This window comes from Neolamprologus multifasciatus, chromosome 2 (genome assembly GCF_963576455.1).
Source record: "Neolamprologus multifasciatus chromosome 2, fNeoMul1.2, whole genome shotgun sequence".
Lineage (NCBI taxonomy): Eukaryota > Metazoa > Chordata > Actinopteri > Cichliformes > Cichlidae > Neolamprologus > Neolamprologus multifasciatus.
The window spans coordinates 12,878,039-12,897,099 of NC_140440.1; the positions used below are offsets into that span (position 1 = coordinate 12,878,039).

The 19,061-nt window shown below is 40.0% G+C and overlaps 2 protein-coding genes across 3 annotated transcripts; one reads left to right on the forward strand and one right to left on the reverse strand.

The window, feature by feature from the left end:
• The first annotated feature begins 514 nt into the window (after positions 1–514).
• hvcn1 (hydrogen voltage-gated channel 1) lies at positions 515–5,298 on the forward strand. Of its 2 annotated transcripts, none has more exons than XM_085184345.1 (6): positions 515–648; positions 1,607–1,831; positions 2,637–2,741; positions 2,822–3,053; positions 3,429–3,541; positions 4,888–5,298. In XM_085184345.1, exons 2-6 carry the CDS (start codon positions 1,658–1,660, stop codon positions 4,942–4,944), a joined length of 681 nt encoding a protein of 226 aa, XP_085040471.1. In that variant the 5' UTR covers positions 515–648; positions 1,607–1,657; the 3' UTR covers positions 4,945–5,298. The 2 variants fall into 2 exon arrangements, with proteins under 2 accessions (XP_085040471.1, XP_085040481.1); XM_085184355.1 differs by having other exon boundaries at positions 517–642.
• On the reverse strand, positions 5,258–17,786 carry tctn1 (tectonic family member 1). The gene is made up of 14 exons (XM_085183972.1): positions 17,463–17,786; positions 16,394–16,511; positions 14,965–15,098; positions 14,627–14,775; positions 14,307–14,403; positions 12,181–12,293; positions 11,928–11,948; positions 10,000–10,134; positions 8,339–8,464; positions 7,680–7,768; positions 6,158–6,295; positions 5,910–6,063; positions 5,655–5,786; positions 5,258–5,570 (listed from the first exon to the last, which is right to left on the reverse strand). Exons 1-14 carry the CDS (start codon positions 17,734–17,736, stop codon positions 5,424–5,426), a joined length of 1,827 nt encoding a protein of 608 aa, XP_085040098.1. The 5' UTR covers positions 17,737–17,786; the 3' UTR covers positions 5,258–5,423.
• Between the last annotated feature and the right edge of the window lie 1,275 nt (positions 17,787–19,061).

The window sequence follows — 19,061 nt, forward strand, 5'->3', positions numbered from 1 at the left end:
GCGTTTTGTATTTGCTTAATTGTTTACTAAATGTTTGAGGTGTGAAATAAACCGCAATTGAGCAAAATATGGGCGTGTGTGGTTGGAGGATGTGTTAGTGCGTGCGTGTGCGCGCAGAGGGGTGGGTGCGCGAACATTTTTCTGTAAAACAAAGGGGGGCCCAGCGAAAAAAGTTTGGAAACCACTGATCTATATCATCACTATCAAGGATGATTTAAATAAATGTTTAAATGAAACGCGTAGATAATGAATATAAATAAACCAAAGGAAATCAATCAATCAGCACATATATTCGAACATAACGCTCAGTGCTGCTATTATGGAGGAGAAAGAAAATTAGAGCAACAACGCAAGCGGGGAAAGGGGCAGCTCATCTAGAGCTTTTTGTCAGCAATATTTCAATTTTGCTCAAAAAAGATTTGTATAGCTTTATGAAATGGGCTGTAATGAAATAAACGTTTGATAACAAAATAAAGCAAAACAAATAAAAAAACGGGCGGGGGCGGGTAGGTGGACAGAAGCGGGCGGAGGAAGGTCTGAAGACGGAGGCGGAGTTTTGAGGTTCTTTAGGGGTTTTTTTTTTTTGACGCCGAGTAACTTTCTCTGAGAGGAGCGTTGAAAGCGCCAAAGGAGAAGGTGAAGGTGAAGGTAAGCTGCTGTCACCGTTTATTCGTGTAAACCTAATAACAGCTTCCGCTGAGCAGAGTCCGGCCTGCGCTGTGCTCAGTATAAAATGCTTACTTGGCAAAAGTAAAAGGGATGGACGCGTCTATCACGAGTTTCAGCCTCCTGCCAACGTCGGAGACGCATAAACAGAAAAATCCAGCAGACCTGAAGCGACAAAGCTGCGCTCAGTGCTGCAGAATCTCGGAAATTTTACGCTCACTTTCTGACTTCTTGTACTTTTAAGTGCTACACCAGGATAGTTAAAAACGCCTGTAAAATGACCATTTGCGTCAGAGTAAGGCTCGAAAAATCCGTGTTCTGCTGCACATCTTCCATCACATCACAGATGAACGCATATGAAAAAGTGTGTTAGTAGTAGCTGAAATTAACATTTACCTTTGCGGAACTGTTTGTAGTAAATTCAAGATGTAAGATGTACTATTATTAGCTCTGCAGTTAATGAAACATGTCTGGGGTTTGGTGCTTCTGTCACTTGATTATCGTTTAAGAACAGAGCACCCATAGCTGGTTCGTAATCTATACATCAGCCTGTGGAGCTCTGGGCTCAACAGCCCTTCAGTCTGGATATCATGACATTTTGATAGGATGGATTTTCATGATAACCAAACCAGTCTTATGACTTTTCCTTCCAGATCTATTGAGTAAGCAACTCCTCAGCCTCCTTTGTATGCTATACTAAAAGGTTGGTTTGTCAGTAGCATGTTGCAAATACTAAAAAAGGAGAAGTAAACTGGGATTGACTAACATGGAGAAATCTGTAGAGAAGGTATACAGCGTTTTGAACATATGCCATCTTTGGTCTTAAGTGGAACCTGCAACATTGCTCAACTTTATGAACTACAGCTTGCAAAACGTCGGTTTATGGCTCCACACTTCATGGCTTTAAAGTGAAATGCACACTCGTGTTCTTCTCTCCAAGGTGCGCTGAAGTGGGACGTGGTCCTCTCTCTTCATCCCTCAACCTGCCATCATGTCTCGGTACCTGAAGCATTTCACTGCTGTGGGGGACCAGCATGTGGTCCAGAGCGACGAGGAAGAACTGCACGTTTCCAGCGAGGAGTTGAGTCCGGCTACGGCACAGCTTCCAGTTACGTTAACATTTAGGGATTCATTCAAGAGGCTGTACAGCTCAGAACGTTTCCAGGTATGTCGCTGTCGTCTTTTCAGAAAATGTACCAAAGAAACTGTTATCTGAGCCTTCCAGTCTGCCAAAGCTACTCAGCTATTACAATGACAGAAGAATATAAGGGTGGGCAAACGATTAAAAGTCCATAAAAATAAAAAAATGTATGTCGTGTAAATTTGGTTGAGCTTCTGTTCGAGATCATCATCTCAGTCATGTCTGGACAGCTTTTAAAGCGGCTGCTATTGTGTTGGAGATTTAGAGGAACAGAATTTCAGGAGTCTGACCACGCCTCCATACACGCTCCTTATGGTTCTCATCTATATAGGTTCCCCCAGCCCTACAAACTGTTCGTTCTCGTTTACGTGCCTTTATCGAAGTTTTGTTCTGACCAGTGGGGTGATTTTAGCTCAGGAGGTAGAGCAGGTCATCTTCTAATCAGAAGCTTGGTGGTTTGATCCCTGGCTGAATCGTCCACAGTTTCCAACCCATAACAAGTGTTTCAGAGGATTCCTCGTCCTCTTTTGAATATTGACTGGATTATGCCATAGAACAGTGAAACACAGGTATTCAATGGGCTATGCAGAAATAGCGTCATTGTAACTGTAGCAGTTTATAACTCAGCTATTGTTCCATATTTTTCCTCAATAAAATGCAGCAAAAGACAAGAAAGTTTAAAGCAAGAGGACCTTATTTTCTTCACAATGTCAGATGTTAGATTTAGTTCAACTACAACTGGTTTTGAGCTCAAGTACCTTCCATCAGTTTTTTCTTTTACTTTGAAAACTCTAATAGAAGTTGACATTATAACTGTCTCTGCTTGCAGGTGTTGGTTGTGTGTTTGGTGATCCTGGACGCCATCTTTGTCTTGGCTGAGTTGCTCATAGATCTGGCTGTCATCAAGCTCGAGCATGGCCACATTGCTCCAGAGGCAAGCAACTTTCCTTCACAGTCTAAGAAACATCCCGTGGGTATCACTGAGATTTTACTACACCGTTATGTGTTTTTCAGGTTTTTCACTACCTGAGCTTGGCTATTCTCACCTTCTTCATGTTGGAGCTGGCTGGGAAGATGTTTGCATACCGCTTGGAATTCTTCCTGCACAAATTTGAGGTGTTTGATGGTTTTGTGGTGATAGTGTCTTTCATCTTGGACATTGTCTTCATCTTCCACGAGGACGCCTTTGATGGGATAGGTCTTCTGATCCTGCTCCGACTCTGGAGGGTAGCCAGGATTATCAACGGTCAGTGCCACTCTGTAGTGTTCACAGGAAATGGATGAAATGATAAACCAACGGTCATGGCTCTGATTATTTAATCAGCTCATCAATGATGCAACAACATGTCTCTGAGTTCCTCTTGCCTCCTCTCTTTTATGATCGTCTTCATTTCTGTCTTCCTTGGTTACATTCATGTTCAAATTGCTAACAGAATACATTTTTATCTTGCTGCAAAGCAGATTGGGAATATAAAATACATTAGATTTTTTTCACATTGTTGTATTTTCAGGTTTTGTTTTTTGTTTTTATATGAGATCAAAATGACTGATGTTAAGTCCCAAATGTCATGATTAGCAGGGCAAAGTTTAAAAATGTTGACCATTTCTTATTTTGTTGTAGGGATCCTAGTGTCAGTGAAGACCCGTGCAGACCAGAAGATTCACAAGCTGAAGGAAAGCTATGACCACCTGGTTCAAAGAGTCACTGAGCTACAGGAGCGCAGTGATAAACTGGTGATGTCAAATATTCATGAAGATTACTGCTGCTAATGGCAGGCTTGGACTACTTATGTCTTGTGAGATGCTTAGTGTGTCAGGAATCTTTCACCCCTGCAGAGATTACAGATTACTGCCTGGTTACCGAAAAGTCAGTTTCTTTTCTGGGACCTCGTTATCTAGAGAACGAGGTCCCAGTGACGCACTTCCTGACCATAAAAATACTGGTGTCATTCCTCAGCCTCCTAGTAGATGCACCTATGGTATAAATTCAAAAATCCTCAGATTTTCAGAAAAACTGACCTCTGACCTTGATTGGTTAATGTCACTGGGCTACAAGCTTGTCTGAGAGTTTTAGTGGATGCCCTCGTGCTACTTGGCCTCGTTCTTGTGTTCACAAAATCTGACCTTGACCTTGAGGACGAGGTCACTCAGGTTCTTAGTAGAGATGTCGCCTCATTCACTGCTTCAGGATTCAACTTCGAGAGTTTTCCAGACGTGTGGCAAAGTCAGAAAAACTTCATAGTTTAGATTCACTCCTGGTGAGGACAGAGAGGGGACTCTTAGTAACATTATTAGGGAGCTAAAGTGAACCAATATGAGCCAAACTCATAACGAAAGCAAACGTTGACCTTTTCTTTTTAAAGCTTTGTTTAGTTTTAGTCTAGTTTTAGAGTTTTAGTCACTCTTTGATTCTGTTTTTTAACGTTAATGAGCTCACAGTTACAGTAGGATAACATTATCCTTAGTTAGCTTGCCTCTTAAAACAAATTAAAACACCAAGTTCCCAAATGGACAGTCCCAGTGGGGGAAATCTTTAGGCCTGGAATTCCACAAAAACTGTGCAGTAATGATGGCAGATCGTTCACAACACGCTCAGTCCTGCTTTGGATTTCAGGCAGTAGAAGGCAGAGCTGCAAAACTGTCATTTTGCTGACTGCACATTAGGTCAGTATCAGAATCCTCATTGTAGCAGTGAAACAGCTAAGACGATACAGACGCTCAATAAAATTAAAATTAAGTAAAAAATACATAAATTATATACACAGTATATATTCAAATGCATCTATAAACAAAACCAGTGCTGTTGTCTGTTATTTCCTTTCTTGTTGAGGGAGTGGTGACTTATTCTGTGCCACGGCGAATATCAGATATATTTATTATAACTTAATTATTTCACTTTTTGTCCGTTTTGTAAATTTCACAGCAGTAATACAGAAAGATGTCTGTTATTTAGCAATTTAGGCTTCACTCCTTGTTGTATGATCCACTTTGAAAGTCTTCGTATTGTTACTCAGAAGGATTAAGTATGTGACGCGAAGGCTTACAGTGAGTAACGAGGTGATTCTTGTCTGTGTTTGCAGGCACAAGAGAACGACAACCTGAAAGCCCTCCTCAAGAAGCACGGCATAGACGTCTAACTCAACAAGCTCGCTGCTGCAGAGCTACTTGTACCCACATGCTACAGAACATTTAATGGTTTATTACTAACTGCACTGAGATTTAATGTCATCATTCCTGTCCTTGTGGTGATGGAGACAAAGTAAGGGACTGCACTTGCATCATGAATTTCCAGTATATACATGTTAGTGATTTTCATGCCATAAAGCCTAAAACACCTGTAAATAAGTGAAACACAGAATAACTTAAAACTACATCTTAATGTGATTGTGGAGTTCTGTATGATCTGTTAGAACAAATTTAAACCATTGAGTTCAAGAACTGAGAAATGAATGTGAAACCATGTATTAAATTTTATTATAAAAAAGGGAAAACTCAGATGTACATTATTCACACAATACACAGTTGCAGACTGATGGTCCAGTAACAGTACTAGTGATGACCACTCACTGTACCAGTGTTTATGGGGAAGCTTAAATAAGTGAAAGCTGCAGTTGGATCAAACAAAAGGGAAGAAGAAGTCAAAGGGCAGTTTGGCATTGATGGTAGGTGTGGCCCTGTAACCAGGAAGAGCAGCAGCAGATACTGGGATGAAGGCCACTGAGCTTCTGATTGGAAGGACACTGCTGCCTCTGGACAGCAGGGTCTGTGAGAATACACACAGTACAAATGATTCTCTCTGCCTGCAGTTTTTTCTGCTATAAATGCTCCGACAGAAACGATGTCTTACCAAACTGCTGGTGTTGCTCTGAATTACTTCTTTGATGCTCACAATCTGTGCTTGAGGATTCACGAAGGATCCGTAATTGGTCCATTTAATTTCTAAGTGCAGCGATAATGGGATGCTGCAACTTGGAGCTTCCTACAAGTCAAAAACATGATGTTTGACAGTGAATTCACTTCTGTTCAGATCATCTGACTCATCACTCAGTGCAATGACAGTGATCATCATAAGATACCGTGCCCCTTGGTTGACCTCACTCACTGTGGGATTGAAGTTGGTCGTGATTGGCACCCAGTCCAGGAGATTGTCCAGGCGGGAGTTTCCAAAGGAAGCCACATAATAAGGATAGTTAAATACTCTCAAAACTCCTAGAAGCTCTTCCGAGACAATAGTGCAATTTACACCATCTTCCAACCTGCAGGATCGAACAAAGTTGCCATCAGAAATTTTAAAGAAAAAACAGCGTTTGTTACATTAAGTGTGATAAATAAAATGTGAGGATGATGTGCCTTAACAGGCAGCCAGACACAGAGTCTTGACCAAAGAGGACAGGTGAGCGCTGATGTGGACCCTGCAGACAGTCCTGGTCCTCAGTGCTGAGGAGCAGAGACAGAGTGTCTCTGAGGTCAACGCTTCTGACCATCCCAGTGGAGAGGAACGTTACGGACAAATCCGAGTTCTTACAGAACATCAAAACATCACACGTCTTTCATCAGTTTAATTTATAGAGCTTCAGTTTACAACAACAATTGTCTCTGTGTGTTTCACACAGCTAAGGAGCCAACAACAGTGCACGATCAGATGATGCCCTACGGGCAGCACTCGGTGATAGCGGGAAGGAAGAACCTTTGTAGGAGCCATAATTGAATGTATTGAATTTTGACGATCACTGGGTTTTCATTTGTTTGGTTGCTATGGTGATGTGTAATGGGAGTCATGTGGGTGCTAGCGGTGACATTAAGAGGGCGTTGTCAGTCTGTCATTCACTGGTTTTGATTTCGACAGAGAGGAGGGCTGGGTAGCCGTAGTTTTTGTTGAGCGCAAAACAACATGTTTTGCTTTGTTACATTAGAGCAGTGGTTCTTAACCTTTTTGGAGGTACCGAGCCCCACCAGTTTCGTATGCGCATTCACTGAACCCCTCTTTAGTGAAAAATAAAATAAGATTTTTTTCAAATTCAAGAAAATATGTTTTTTACTGGTGCACAAAATGAGCCGTGCATGTCATGGCGGAGGCTCAGCCGAACCCCTGAGACCAACTCACCGAACCCCTAGGGTTCGATCGAACCCAGGTTAAGAACCACCGCATTAGAGTCTGTGATGTTGTAAGAGTCCAAATCGTGAGATGATCACATTATTTTGTAAACTCTCAAAGCACTTTAAAAAAAAAAAAAGCAAACAATTCCACCTCTCGCATTATTGCGTAAAGTTGACAGCGCGTCAGGCATATAGGCAGGCTCCATCCCCGGCCTCTAGCGACTGTGGAAGTCGCTACAACCCTCTTTTAACAGAAAGTTCCAACAAAATCCTTCTCTGCCACGGCTAGTTAGGGGTTGATAGTAAAGAGCATGGAGAGACCATGGACGCTGAACAAATGTTAAAAAAGAAAGACACAGGAGAGATAAAACAAAAGTTATGACATGCAGTAGTGGCACATAAACGCCTGGGAAATGAAAAAGGATAATGGAGAACTGTCCTGGGAACGTTTTCAACTAGCACGTGCCTATATTTCGTATCTCTCTTTATCTTAAAAGTAGAGAAAGTGTCCGAAACCTAAACTGAGCTAAAAGCTCTTCCTTTAGAAAGTCTGAACCACAAGCCAGTCTGAAATCTGGCAGCAAATTTTCATACTTAAAATTTTCCAATTAATATTTCAAAAAATTTATTTTTACTTATAGTTTTAATCTTTTATTATAAAAATTTTTTTAACAAAAAAATTGTTATCTTATTTATTTGTTTTTACGCTAACAGAAATGGGCCTGCAGTAGTACAACAATGAGGGGAATCGGTCATTTATCCAGATAAAGGATATTCGGCTGTTCTTGTTCCAGACACGAGCGGCAGGCCGACCACATAACCTGGATTTCCGCTGTAGTGGACATTCACGTCCTCCCCATCTGCCTGTTCAGGAGGCACAAAACACAGAGCGTTACTCAGATTTAGTGAATGGTCAACGAGTAACATGTTTTCCTAAATTACTAAACACTTCTTGCATGTAATGTAGAGCAATTAAAACTAACAAATCTGTGAAACCAACAAATCCCCTCATTCAGCACCTGATTTAATCTCTACCAGTAAATAGCTGCAGAAGTACACAACACAGAGACAGAAGACAAGCTGGCAATCATAGTTTTGAAGTCAAACCTTTTTGGTTCCAAAGTAATACAACTACAAGCTGTGTTGAACCTATTCTGCTTCCCTTATTTACTGTCACATACAGTGGTGAATGTTCACATTAAAATGCTCAAAGTTTCAGATCATTAGGACATGTACAGGTAAACTCAAACATCCCACTTTTATCCTTAACATCATCATCTCATGTACACAATTCTGGAAAAGCAGCCTCACCCACACGCTACTTAAATAAGCACATTTTAGCCTGTTTTTGTGAGGGGCTAACACATTTGTGACTGATTTCCCCACGCAGAGAAAAAACCATTACACATAGATAGGTTTGTTTGAACATACTACCTGGATGTACGTGACCTGAAACTCCTGTTCCAAACGCAGCACAGCTTCAGTTACAAATCCAAGCACCACAGACACCGTTGCATTTTCTATCTTACCCTGTGGGTTGTACTTTATCACATAGACAACCTGAGGAGACATAATCTTCTAATTACACACTTTCAATTAACTTATTTTTGCATATAACTATTAAATAGGGAGAAGTGTCGGGGTGGTTAACAAATAAAGACGTAGTATTGCTTAGATTGCTTCATTTAGATGTAAGGGAATGGCACCAACAACAACAACAACAATCTTTATTTATAGAGCACATTTAAAAACCAGCGGTATACCAAAGTGCTTAACATAAGAGACAGAAGTAACACGAGTATTATAAGGCCTTAGCAAAGTATCAAATATCCTCACAGGTCAATGCCACTAATACACAGGGGTAATATAAAATGCATATCAAAATAAAAACATAATAAAAGCACAAGCCATAAAAATATGTATAAGAAAAAATAGAATATGTCTAAAAGTCAGGTGCGAGCATTAACAAGCAGGAAAGGCGAGATTAAACAAATAGGTTTTTAACCGTGATTTAAAAGATTGGATGGAATCAGACGCCCGGATCACAATCGGAAGGTTATTCCACAACTCTGGTGCAGCCAGACGCCCGGTCACCTCTAGACTTCAGCCGAGATCTAGGCTGCACCAAGAGTAACTGAGTAGATGATCTTAATGCACCAGACATGGAAATACAATTAGGTGCACGCGTCACTGGAAAAGTGTAAGATGTTTCCCTTTTGGAAAGCTGATTGTGTTTTTGGGGACAGCTATGAGACAGCACCATTGTCCCAGAGACGTCTATGCAGGATTCTTAGAGTGCCATCACTTTCCCTTAAATAACATCTGTGGATAAACTGAGGATACTGATTTATATGACAGTGGCAATTAGACTTGTTCTTGTTTTTGTTTTTTTTAAATATGATTTTGTGTCATATATTAACTAACATTGGCACTGACAATTCAAGGTGGATGAATCGCCTCAATGTACTTTCACGTCCCACCTCCAAATATAACTGACAGCACAGGCATGTCTGGGTGTGTCCAGACTTTTGCATCTCTCTGTGTGTTTGTGTGGAGTAAATGGCCTGTATTTGTATAGCGCTTTACTAGTCCCTAAGGACCCCAAAGCGCTTTACACAACCAGTCATCCACCCATTCACACACCCATCCACACAATGCTGATGGCAGCTACATTGTAGCCACAGCCACCCTGGGGCGCACTGACAGAGGTGAGGCTACACGGACTCGTGATAATCATCATCCAGAAAAGAGAAAACAGGAAGAGGATATTTCTGACTATTGCACACAATTTTAAACGTGGTCACACCTGCAGACTTTACTTTTCAGATAAAAAAATCTTCTGTGTTTGTGGAGAGCACAGCAAAGAAGTCAACACAGACAGGTGTGATATTTTCTACAGGAGTGGATGACTCAGTGGAACAACAGGTCTAATTAAAAAACAAACTAAATGTCATAAATTAACAACATTACAGGATGTATCACTGTATAATATATTTATGCTATATTTATTATACTATGTTATGTAACTCAATCAACATTGTATGCTAATGGATGTCAAATATGTATGTATATAAACTCCAGTGTGAGTGACTCACCTTCAGCACCACATTTCCACAGAGGGTGGGGTTGATGAGAACAGGACTGATGTTTTCTCCACCTGTGATCTTCAGCTCAGTCTGAGTGTGATCTGCAGACTGTAGGATGACTGACGACACCACCACAGGAACAACCTCCAGCAACAGCAGGGACTCACATCAGTTTGTTCACACTTTTTATAACTGTGTTTCTGAACTTCTGACACATTAAAACGACTGCACTACGATACAGAATGCGCCAGCGGCTGTCTAACATCATAACATTTGTAAACAGCACACCATGCTGCAAATACTGCTCAGTAAATAGTAAAATCTAAAACACAACTGTGTTCTGAAAGTTAATGTGAAAATAAGTGATTGCTAGTTGCTCTTTAGGAACTGAGCAGAAAGTTGTGCCACTGTTCCTGTTACTGCGTTGCAGCACTTAACCTCAAGTTTGTTTGTCCGTGTTGTGCAACTTACAACATGTAGCAACATCAAAGGAGACACAACCAGGAGAAGCTGTCAGCTGTCTGTGTCTTACTAAATGTCCTGGTCTACCTAAAGGTGTTTGGCATGACTCTGAACATAGATTTGATCACCTGGTTATTTTATGCATTACATATGAGTTTATCTGAGCCAGGTTTTATATTAATATGACTGAGTTGGTGCATTAAAGGATGTTAGTGGGCATCAAAACCAAATTTAGCGGTGTACAGTCATGGTTAAAATAAATAAACTTTACATATTATACCGTATTGATTATGTATTTAACAAAAATTAAGACATTTTGCTCGTCCAGAGGATTAAGCTGATTGTTAACACGATGATAAGAAGAAAAAAAAATCATTCTGGGACGTGTTATGAAGGCAAAACAATCGAAAATTGAAATATTTGTCACAAGAGGAAACATTCAAGATACTGGATGCCCCAGCAAATTCACCGCAAGGTCAGAACCTGCAATGCTCACAGAAATTTAAGAGCTGCAGTGCTATGAAAAAAATTGTTATATTTATTATTTGTCACATGTTTCAGATCATGAAATGAAATGTATTATTTTTCGGTTTTTGCTAAATTCATCTTATATTGTATTTACCTAATTTTAAACTTGGTAAAGTTTTTTATAAAGTCAATCTGTAGTCTTAGAAGTTGCATAGGGTATATTTTATACCATGACTGTAGCTTTAATGGAAACAGCTGGAAATTAGGTGCAATGGTAGCATCAAAAATAATCTTTCTACAGCTAAAAACAACTTTTTTGCTTAATCAACTAATCTTGCAAATACATATTTACACAAACACAAATGTTTAAAACTCAGAGCCACTGACACAAGCAATTAAAAGATACGTGAATGTGTCATTAATCTGTGTTCTGTCAGCTCAAACAACCATTGTGAAATCTACTTGCTTGCCATGTCATAACCCATATGGAAAAGAAATAGTAAAAACTTACATGATTTACTCATGAAAGTGGCCACTTTCTCATTACTTTCATATATTGTTTTAGTATCCAAAACATACAAGTTTCATTTATATAATTTGTCAAGGGATCATATATGTGTTTTCACTCTTGTATGCTTTTCATACAAGTTTCACACAAGACAGATACAAACTTTATAAGATTTATATATATATATATATCTTTTCCATATGGGAATTCTGTGTGTATCTCTTTTTTTTCGTTGCTTCAATTTAATAAAAATATCTCTGAGAAAGAAAAAAAAACTTAGTGCCTATTACAAATGCACAAAGCTAATGTATACAGGTTCTGTTTTGTCAGATTAACTGTTTATAACATCTACACTGTTTTTAATGAACACGTTTAAGAGTCTGTGACCTCATCTTTTTCAACTTATCAGTTAACTGATAAATGAGTTAGTATGTTTAACTCTGATAAACACACTAACTGTTTCAGAGTTAACCAAATAGAGAAAGGTCAGGATACTTACAGCTGCATCTGTGCTCATATCCTGTCAAGCACAAAACATTTCACTTTAAACCTTTTAATTAATGATCTATATTTAAACTATATATAGTTAAGGAACACAAAACAGGTGTGCATGCTGTTCATTAGTTGCAATTCAAATTCAATGACATTATAATTCCTAGGCATATAGTGAACTTCACTTCAACAACACACTGTATTAAAGAGTGGATTTTTAAGAGCCAACCAGTGTGTAGCTCAGTAAATGTGAGACTCACACTAAACAGCTGGGTGTCAGTGTAGCTGTCCATGCTGAGGGCTGGCAGACGGCCGCAGTCCTGATCCAGGACCACGCGACGGGAGCACCGACTGCTTTGATCCTTCAGGAAAGCTGCAAACAAACCAGGAAAGCTAAAACAACATCGTTCATACTGATGAAAAAGCCTCTCATCCTTTTCATAAAGCTTTACAGGATGTCAACAAAGAAACTGCTGTTCAATAAGAAAGTGACAGTAAATATGCAAATTCGGGGCATAAGTAAAGACTGACACAGAAAGAGAAAGGCTACATAGTGTAGTGGTTAACACATTTTTCAGCCAGAGACACAAATCCCGTTTGAGGTTGCATCTCTGCCAAATGAAAACAGTGCAGAGCTACCCACTGTGGTGACGCCTTATGACAAGGGAGCGGTTAAATATCACAATGCTCCAAAAACATGAAAGGAACACGTTTTAAGCAGATTGTGGCATCTAGTCAACTAAACCAGATGGGACACTGATCTGTCCAGTTAAGGAGCAGAAAGAGTTGCTGTTAACGAAATTACAGGTGCACTTAAAGACAACAATGAGACAAAACAGGTGTGGGTTTTTTATGTGGAGGCCTCTGGCAGTTTTTCCCTCCTCATGTTTTGTGACTGTTCTTTCACTAGTCCTGCATTGGACTACAGTCATTCTCACTACTCATAACACCAGGCTGGACCTTGCAGAGGTTGCCGAAGTAGTCCAGCTCCACCAGGACGGTGTGTCAATATGAGCCATTACCAGAAGGTTTTTTGTGTCTCCGGCGGCCTGGAGACCCAACGTCCTCTAGTGGATCTGCACTCACTGCCTTGTATCCTGACTGGGAGTTGCCATAGAATACCAGAATTGGCAGGTCTACCACTGGTGCCCAGTGCTTTGCACACAGTAGAACAGGTTTATGCTGGGCACATGTGATAGATATGAAAGAAGCTTTGGAGAACATTATACTGCCTGTAACATCGTTCAGCACGACTGGTTTGGTGGTGGGTCAGTGATGGTCTGCACAGGCACATCAATGGATTGATGCACAGACCTCTACAGGCGAGGCAAGGGCGTCCTGATTGTAGAGAAAGATTTAATCCAGGATGAAATCTTTGGACCCACCGTCACACCCTATGATACAGTAAGTCCTGTTTTTTACTTCATGTTTCAGTCCATCCCATACGGCCAGGTTTTACCTCAGACTGTGCAGGAGCTCAGTGAGGCCCAGGTTAAGATCTGGAAGGAGATCCCCCAGGACAGCGGTCTCCAACCTTTTTTGCGCCACGGACCAGTTTATGCCCGACAATATTTTCATGGACCGGCCTTTAAGGTGTCGCGGATAAATACAACAAAATAAAACTAGTACCGGTACCGAAAAAAAGAAGATTCATTCATAACACACGTGAAGAGACCATAAAACCGAGTTAATGATAGAAACGATAACAAAATAACGATAAGAAAATCATACATTTCACACCCGAGCCTCAACTCTCGCGGCCCGGTACCAAACGACTCACGGCCCGGTACCGGTTCGAGGCCCGGGGGTTGGGGACCGCTGCCCTAGGACACCAACCACTGTTTCATTACAAGCACGCCCCGACGTTGTCAGGCATGCATACAAACACACGCGGGCGATGCCAGCTTCTGAGAAATATTCTTAAATGCTGCAATGAAATTTTTGCCACATTACTTTTTCACTTTGATTTTTGGGTTGTCTTTGAATTCTCTAGGTTGATAATTTTGCCTCATTTCATTCTTTACACTTGGTCAGTCAACATCACCACAGATATCCAGACAGATTTTGTTTTGGTCTCCCCAACTTTTTATTTTGAAGGCAAACAGCCTCCATTTCCAGTTTGCATTACCTGCTGCAGTTTCACCACCACATGGGGAGTAGTTTGCAAATTGCAAATGTTTACAACATTAAAGGACTCTGGATAGGATTGAGTGACATCAAGTGGTGAGTTTACAGGCTGCAGAAAAAACTAATTCCCCTCTCTTTTCAAGTGTCCAGGTAAATCCACAGTGGTCAGTGGAAACACCGCTACTCATAGTTAAAAGTGATGATGTCATAATAATGAATACATTTTAATTTCTATGATTTACAAGTACAAAGGCATTACCTGCAGGACTGTTATCCACACAATCAGCAGTGACACCGCGAGCTGGCAGCTGCAAGATCTCTCTCTGTTCAGCCGCCGTCACAATCACATCCCCGTACTGAGAAGCCGAAGCATCAGCAGAGAATGAACAGACAGGAAAATGTTCAGACTCACCTATGAAGGAGTGCACTGAGTGTTCAAGTTCCTCACATGTTCTGGACTAAACATACCTTCACATGTTAAAGTACTCATGGACTATGTAAGAATAAAAAAAATCACTGACTGATTTGATGTGGACAAACTTACTGATGCTACATGAGCTATAAGCAGTTACTCCTCACCTGGTATCCACCCGAGGTCTGGAGCTTTACAGAGGACGCCTGGTTAACTTTCTCTAAACCGAACATATAGCTGGTGAATCGTTTAAAGAGCGACACAAAGTTGCTGTCAGTTGGCAGAGCGGGAGAGGGATATGACAGTCCATCAACTCCTGCAGATAAAAAGAAACTAGCTGAGATGAGCTTTGTAGTCCAACATAGTCATTAAGGAAGCTGTTATACATAATATTGTAAATAACACACTGTTAAATTTGCCTTTTTTAACTTTACCAAACTTATGTGCAAATGGTTTCTTGAAGCGTTTACTCTGACACTCCATAAAAGTCCATTTGCTGACTTACGGTTTTGTGACTCAATGCAGAAGATGTCGTAGTTGGTCTCCTTCTGAACAGATGATTGCAGCTCTGAATAACCATCTGCTGCTCTCCTTAAAGAGTAGAACGCTACATCGTGGCTGCACATCTGCTTGCTGCCACTGCAAAGTGAAAGACAAAGAAGGAGCTTATTGCTATGGACATGCAGACAAATGCAGAATTATTTGCTCCACTGGGAAACATTTTTATGGATTTCATCTTTTAGCAAGAGAAGACCAAGTGTTGCCATTTGTTTACTGTTGCTTTGATCAGGTCAGTGCAGTGTGCATGAACATTTCCACAGTCAGCTGTCAATCAGTAGGACAACAAGCATACAAACCACTGAATGTTTTCACTCAGTAATAACATTTCTTAAAAGTTTTAAACTGTTAGGTTGATGGTCAGTTTGGGGGATTAATGGTTCTTCTATGAGTCACATTTATGAGTTTTTCTGTAGCTGAAGTTAACCCTCACTAACAAACAAAAATTCAAAAAAAAAATAAATTGCATGAATATAGGAAATCTTCCTCTCAGTGACTGAGTCGTCTCATTGTGTGTTTATTAAGCTGTTTGTCACATAGATATAAAACAAGCTCAGAGATTAAGCGGGTGTTATAGACAGGGTGATTAGTTTATGTAAAAATGTAGTTTGTTGTTGTTCTGGTTTACGTGCTGAAAATGGTTTTTATTTGTGTATGTTCAATGTGTTAGACTTGTTAACCATATATGATCAAATAATGTTGAATCCTGGATATGGATTTGTAAGCAATGAAATTTGAAATAAGGGGGTAGGAACAAGAAAAGTGTAAACTTCATCCTACTCCTTTTCGAGCACACGCATTCTGTAGACAAAGATATATACATGAAAACTTGATGATATTTAAGGGTTTTTTTGTTTTTTTTCTGTTGCATGTTCGAAATAAAAATTTTATCTAAAATCTAAAAATCTAAACAGTTGCTTTAATTGAGTGTTTTTTTAGTCCTATTAAAGGAAGTGCATTAGGCTATGGAAAGAAAGCAGGGCTAAGATTTGATGTGTTTGGACTATTTAATATTTGGGGGCATGTGTGCATGTAAACTGTTTTTTACAATTTGCCCAAAGCAGCCAAGATTTCTCTCAGTGAACTCAGGTGGAGTGATGTTTTTCTAGCGTGGACGACAGCAACACACACGATCAAAGCATCACAAAGCCAATAAGAGTCCTTTATTAAACCACTTGTTTAACAAGCTGAAACTTAAAGAAATGTTTACTTTGCTCCTGTTTGCACCAACCACTGTTTTTTAATAGAAAATAGAAATAGAAAAAATCTATTTATTATACAACACAGAAGCAAGAGGAGAAAAATCTATTTTTGTGAACTGACACTGTCGCCCATTAGTAGAAACAGAGAAGATTTTCAGCTGGACTTCTACATACCTCACAGTGGGATATGAGCAACTGGTGAACAGAGGCACATCCCCACTACACACTCTGTCACAACAGCAGTTGATGTCACATACATCCATCTGCTCATCGCAGGGACATAACCTGTCAGCTGACACACAAAAACACACACAGGTCAGATAGTTCATATTTTCTAGATGACAAACAGTCTTAATGCATTCAATACATTACAAATGGTACAAATGTGAAACGGCAGTTGTGTGTACAACTACGTTTAATGTTCAAGCCATTAATAAACACAAGAGGCAACATATTAGGAAAACTTTTAAGCATAATGCAGTTCATTTTGTCCACACCCTATTTGATCAAATTCATGCTAAACACATAAATAAAAATAAATAAAACTGATATCAGAGGAGAGGATCGGGAATGAGCCTGCACTGGAGCTCTTACTCTGACTGATTGTGAACAACTGGTCAATGGGACTTAAATTCTGACAAGTTCAATAATTGTTTAGAAAATATGTCCTAAATGCAGAGGTTAAAGGATCACTGTAAAGGAGGGTAAAACATTTTGGGAAGAGGTAACATGTTAGAATATTATTTCAAAAATAAATTTAACTACTTTGGAGTTCAGAATGGATTTTATTAAAAATAAAGAAACACAAAAATCTCAGAATGTGTACGTTATGTAGAAGTAATGTCAGAGCAGTCGTATTATTCACACACAGGTCTATGTGTCAGCGCATGCGCATGCTCTCCTTAAACGAAGAGTCTGTATATACCTGCATTAATGAGCATCCCAAGTTTTTATCTATCCGAATGACAAACATAAAATACCACAAGGTCAGATCAAACGCTCGTTAAAATATCTTCATTTAACACTTTCCTTACCACCTCTGAGAGAACAGATATCCTAGCCACAGTTGTATAATGGGTACAATGGCTAATGGGTTTAATTTGAATGTGTTCACATCTCTGAAAGAAGCTGGCAAACTGAATTACCTAAAAGCTATTTTGGTGGACAAAGAAAAACAGTGAACATGTGCTAAAAACGGGGGGACTGGGGTAGAAACTGGGGTTAAATCACAGCGACAGGTTACCACTGGTGAGAGGAGTGGGTAGGTGCCCGGAGACTGGCAGGGGCACGGCAGGTAGGTTCGGCATCTCGGTGCTGTAGCTCGGAGCTGTGGTCGTGCTGTCAGACACTGGAGGCGGTGTACGCGGATAACTCTCAGTAACATTATCAATAAGATTGAAGGCATCAAAACCCGTCGTATTAAAGTCGCTCTCTGTCGTGTTTACAGTAACGACAGTAAGCAAGAGAAATAAATAGAAGAACTCTGGATCGCACTTGACTACAGTTGTGACCGCCATGGTTATTTAATCGTTGCTATGGTTCTTCTTCTTCTGTTGCTGCTGCTTCTTCTTCTATGGCCTTTAATGGCGGGTGGCAAACCAATTGTAAGTAATTTACCGCCACCTAGTGGTACCGCTTCTTTTTGGTAATGCTGCGATGCTTTCATCGGTGTACAGATCTGCCAAATGTTTGGTTGAATTGATGGTGGAATTATCAACGTTTGACACACACAACACAGCACTCAGAAGCTACCCTGCAGCTTCACAAGTACTCTGTTTAATCTGGTCACTTCACTTTATTGTTATTGATATTTATATTTAAAAGTGCAATACTGTAATTTTCTGCTGCTCATTCCTGTGCAATATCCCATCTGCCCTCCCGTCATATTTCTTTTCAAGATTTTCTTATTTAATCACTAGTGTACATATATTTATATTTATAGATACATATATATTTAGTCATCTTTTCTCTTTTACCATGTCTCTCTAATATTTTGCTCCTTACTATTTTTCTATTTTTTCTATTATTTTATTTTATTATATTTTATTATATTTTCTCCTGCTGTATCATGCTGCTGAGTGACTGCTGCTCATCAAACACATTTCATTGCAATGTTGACCCTGTGCTAACTTGCATATGACAAATAAAACTGAAAACTGGTGAGAGAATAAACTGAAACCACTGTGCAAACACACATTTATAATTATTTATTTTGTTTATAATTAGCAACTGTTATGACTGCTACAACGTTAACCCATTTTTGTGAAGCTAAGTCAGTTCCAATGGTCAGTTCCCTTGTCATCATCCAACTGACACCAGTGTTTTCAAATAAATGTAGTTAATGGGTATTAACTAGGAAGTTGTGATTCACTACATCTATCTGACAGCAACAGTTCACTAACTGAATTAGGTCATCCTGGGACTAAAACCAGGATGCTGGTCTGAGTGTCATCATTTTCCAGACAGGACTCCACTTCTTCTGCCAAAAGCCAAAACACCTTGCTGCTTCCCAAGGTTTGACTTGTAACTCCAGGCACCGTGGCTAACAGGCCTGGCCAAAGAGCAATCCATGTTTGTCCAGGACTGCTTATTTTTGGTATTTGGGTGTATTTAACCTGGTCCTCATATCTGAAGGCTGCTCCCCTGCCCCCCAATGTGCCACTTGGGAACCTGGTAGATGGGTGTGGTTTCTCCACCCTAAAATCGAAACTATAAAGTGTTTTCAGTTTCAAGTCGGATCCCCTGATCTCCTCTGATATGATGGTCCTATAACATTGCTCTAGACTCTGAGAGAGATGTATAATCAGAGTAATGAAGTAATCAATCATCAGACCTTCACAAT

Coding starts and splice junctions, on each gene's coding strand:
- hvcn1 (XM_085184345.1), top strand. CDS start 1,658: ATGTCTCGGTACCTGAAGCATTTCACTGCTGTGGGGGACCAGCATGTG. Junction 2,742..2,821: donor ATGGCCACATTGCTCCAGAG/GCAAGCAACTTT, acceptor TGTGTTTTTCAG/GTTTTTCACTACCTGAGCTT. Junction 3,054..3,428: donor GGTAGCCAGGATTATCAACG/GTCAGTGCCACT, acceptor ATTTTGTTGTAG/GGATCCTAGTGTCAGTGAAG.
- tctn1 (XM_085183972.1), bottom strand. CDS start 17,736: ATGGCGGTCACAACTGTAGTCAAGTGCGATCCAGAGTTCTTCTATTTA. Junction 16,512..17,462: donor ACCCACTCCTCTCACCAGTG/GTAACCTGTCGC, acceptor TTTGTGTGTCAG/CTGACAGGTTATGTCCCTGC. Junction 6,296..7,679: donor TCTGGAACAAGAACAGCCGA/ATATCCTTTATC, acceptor GTTCCTCTCCAC/TGGGATGGTCAGAAGCGTTG.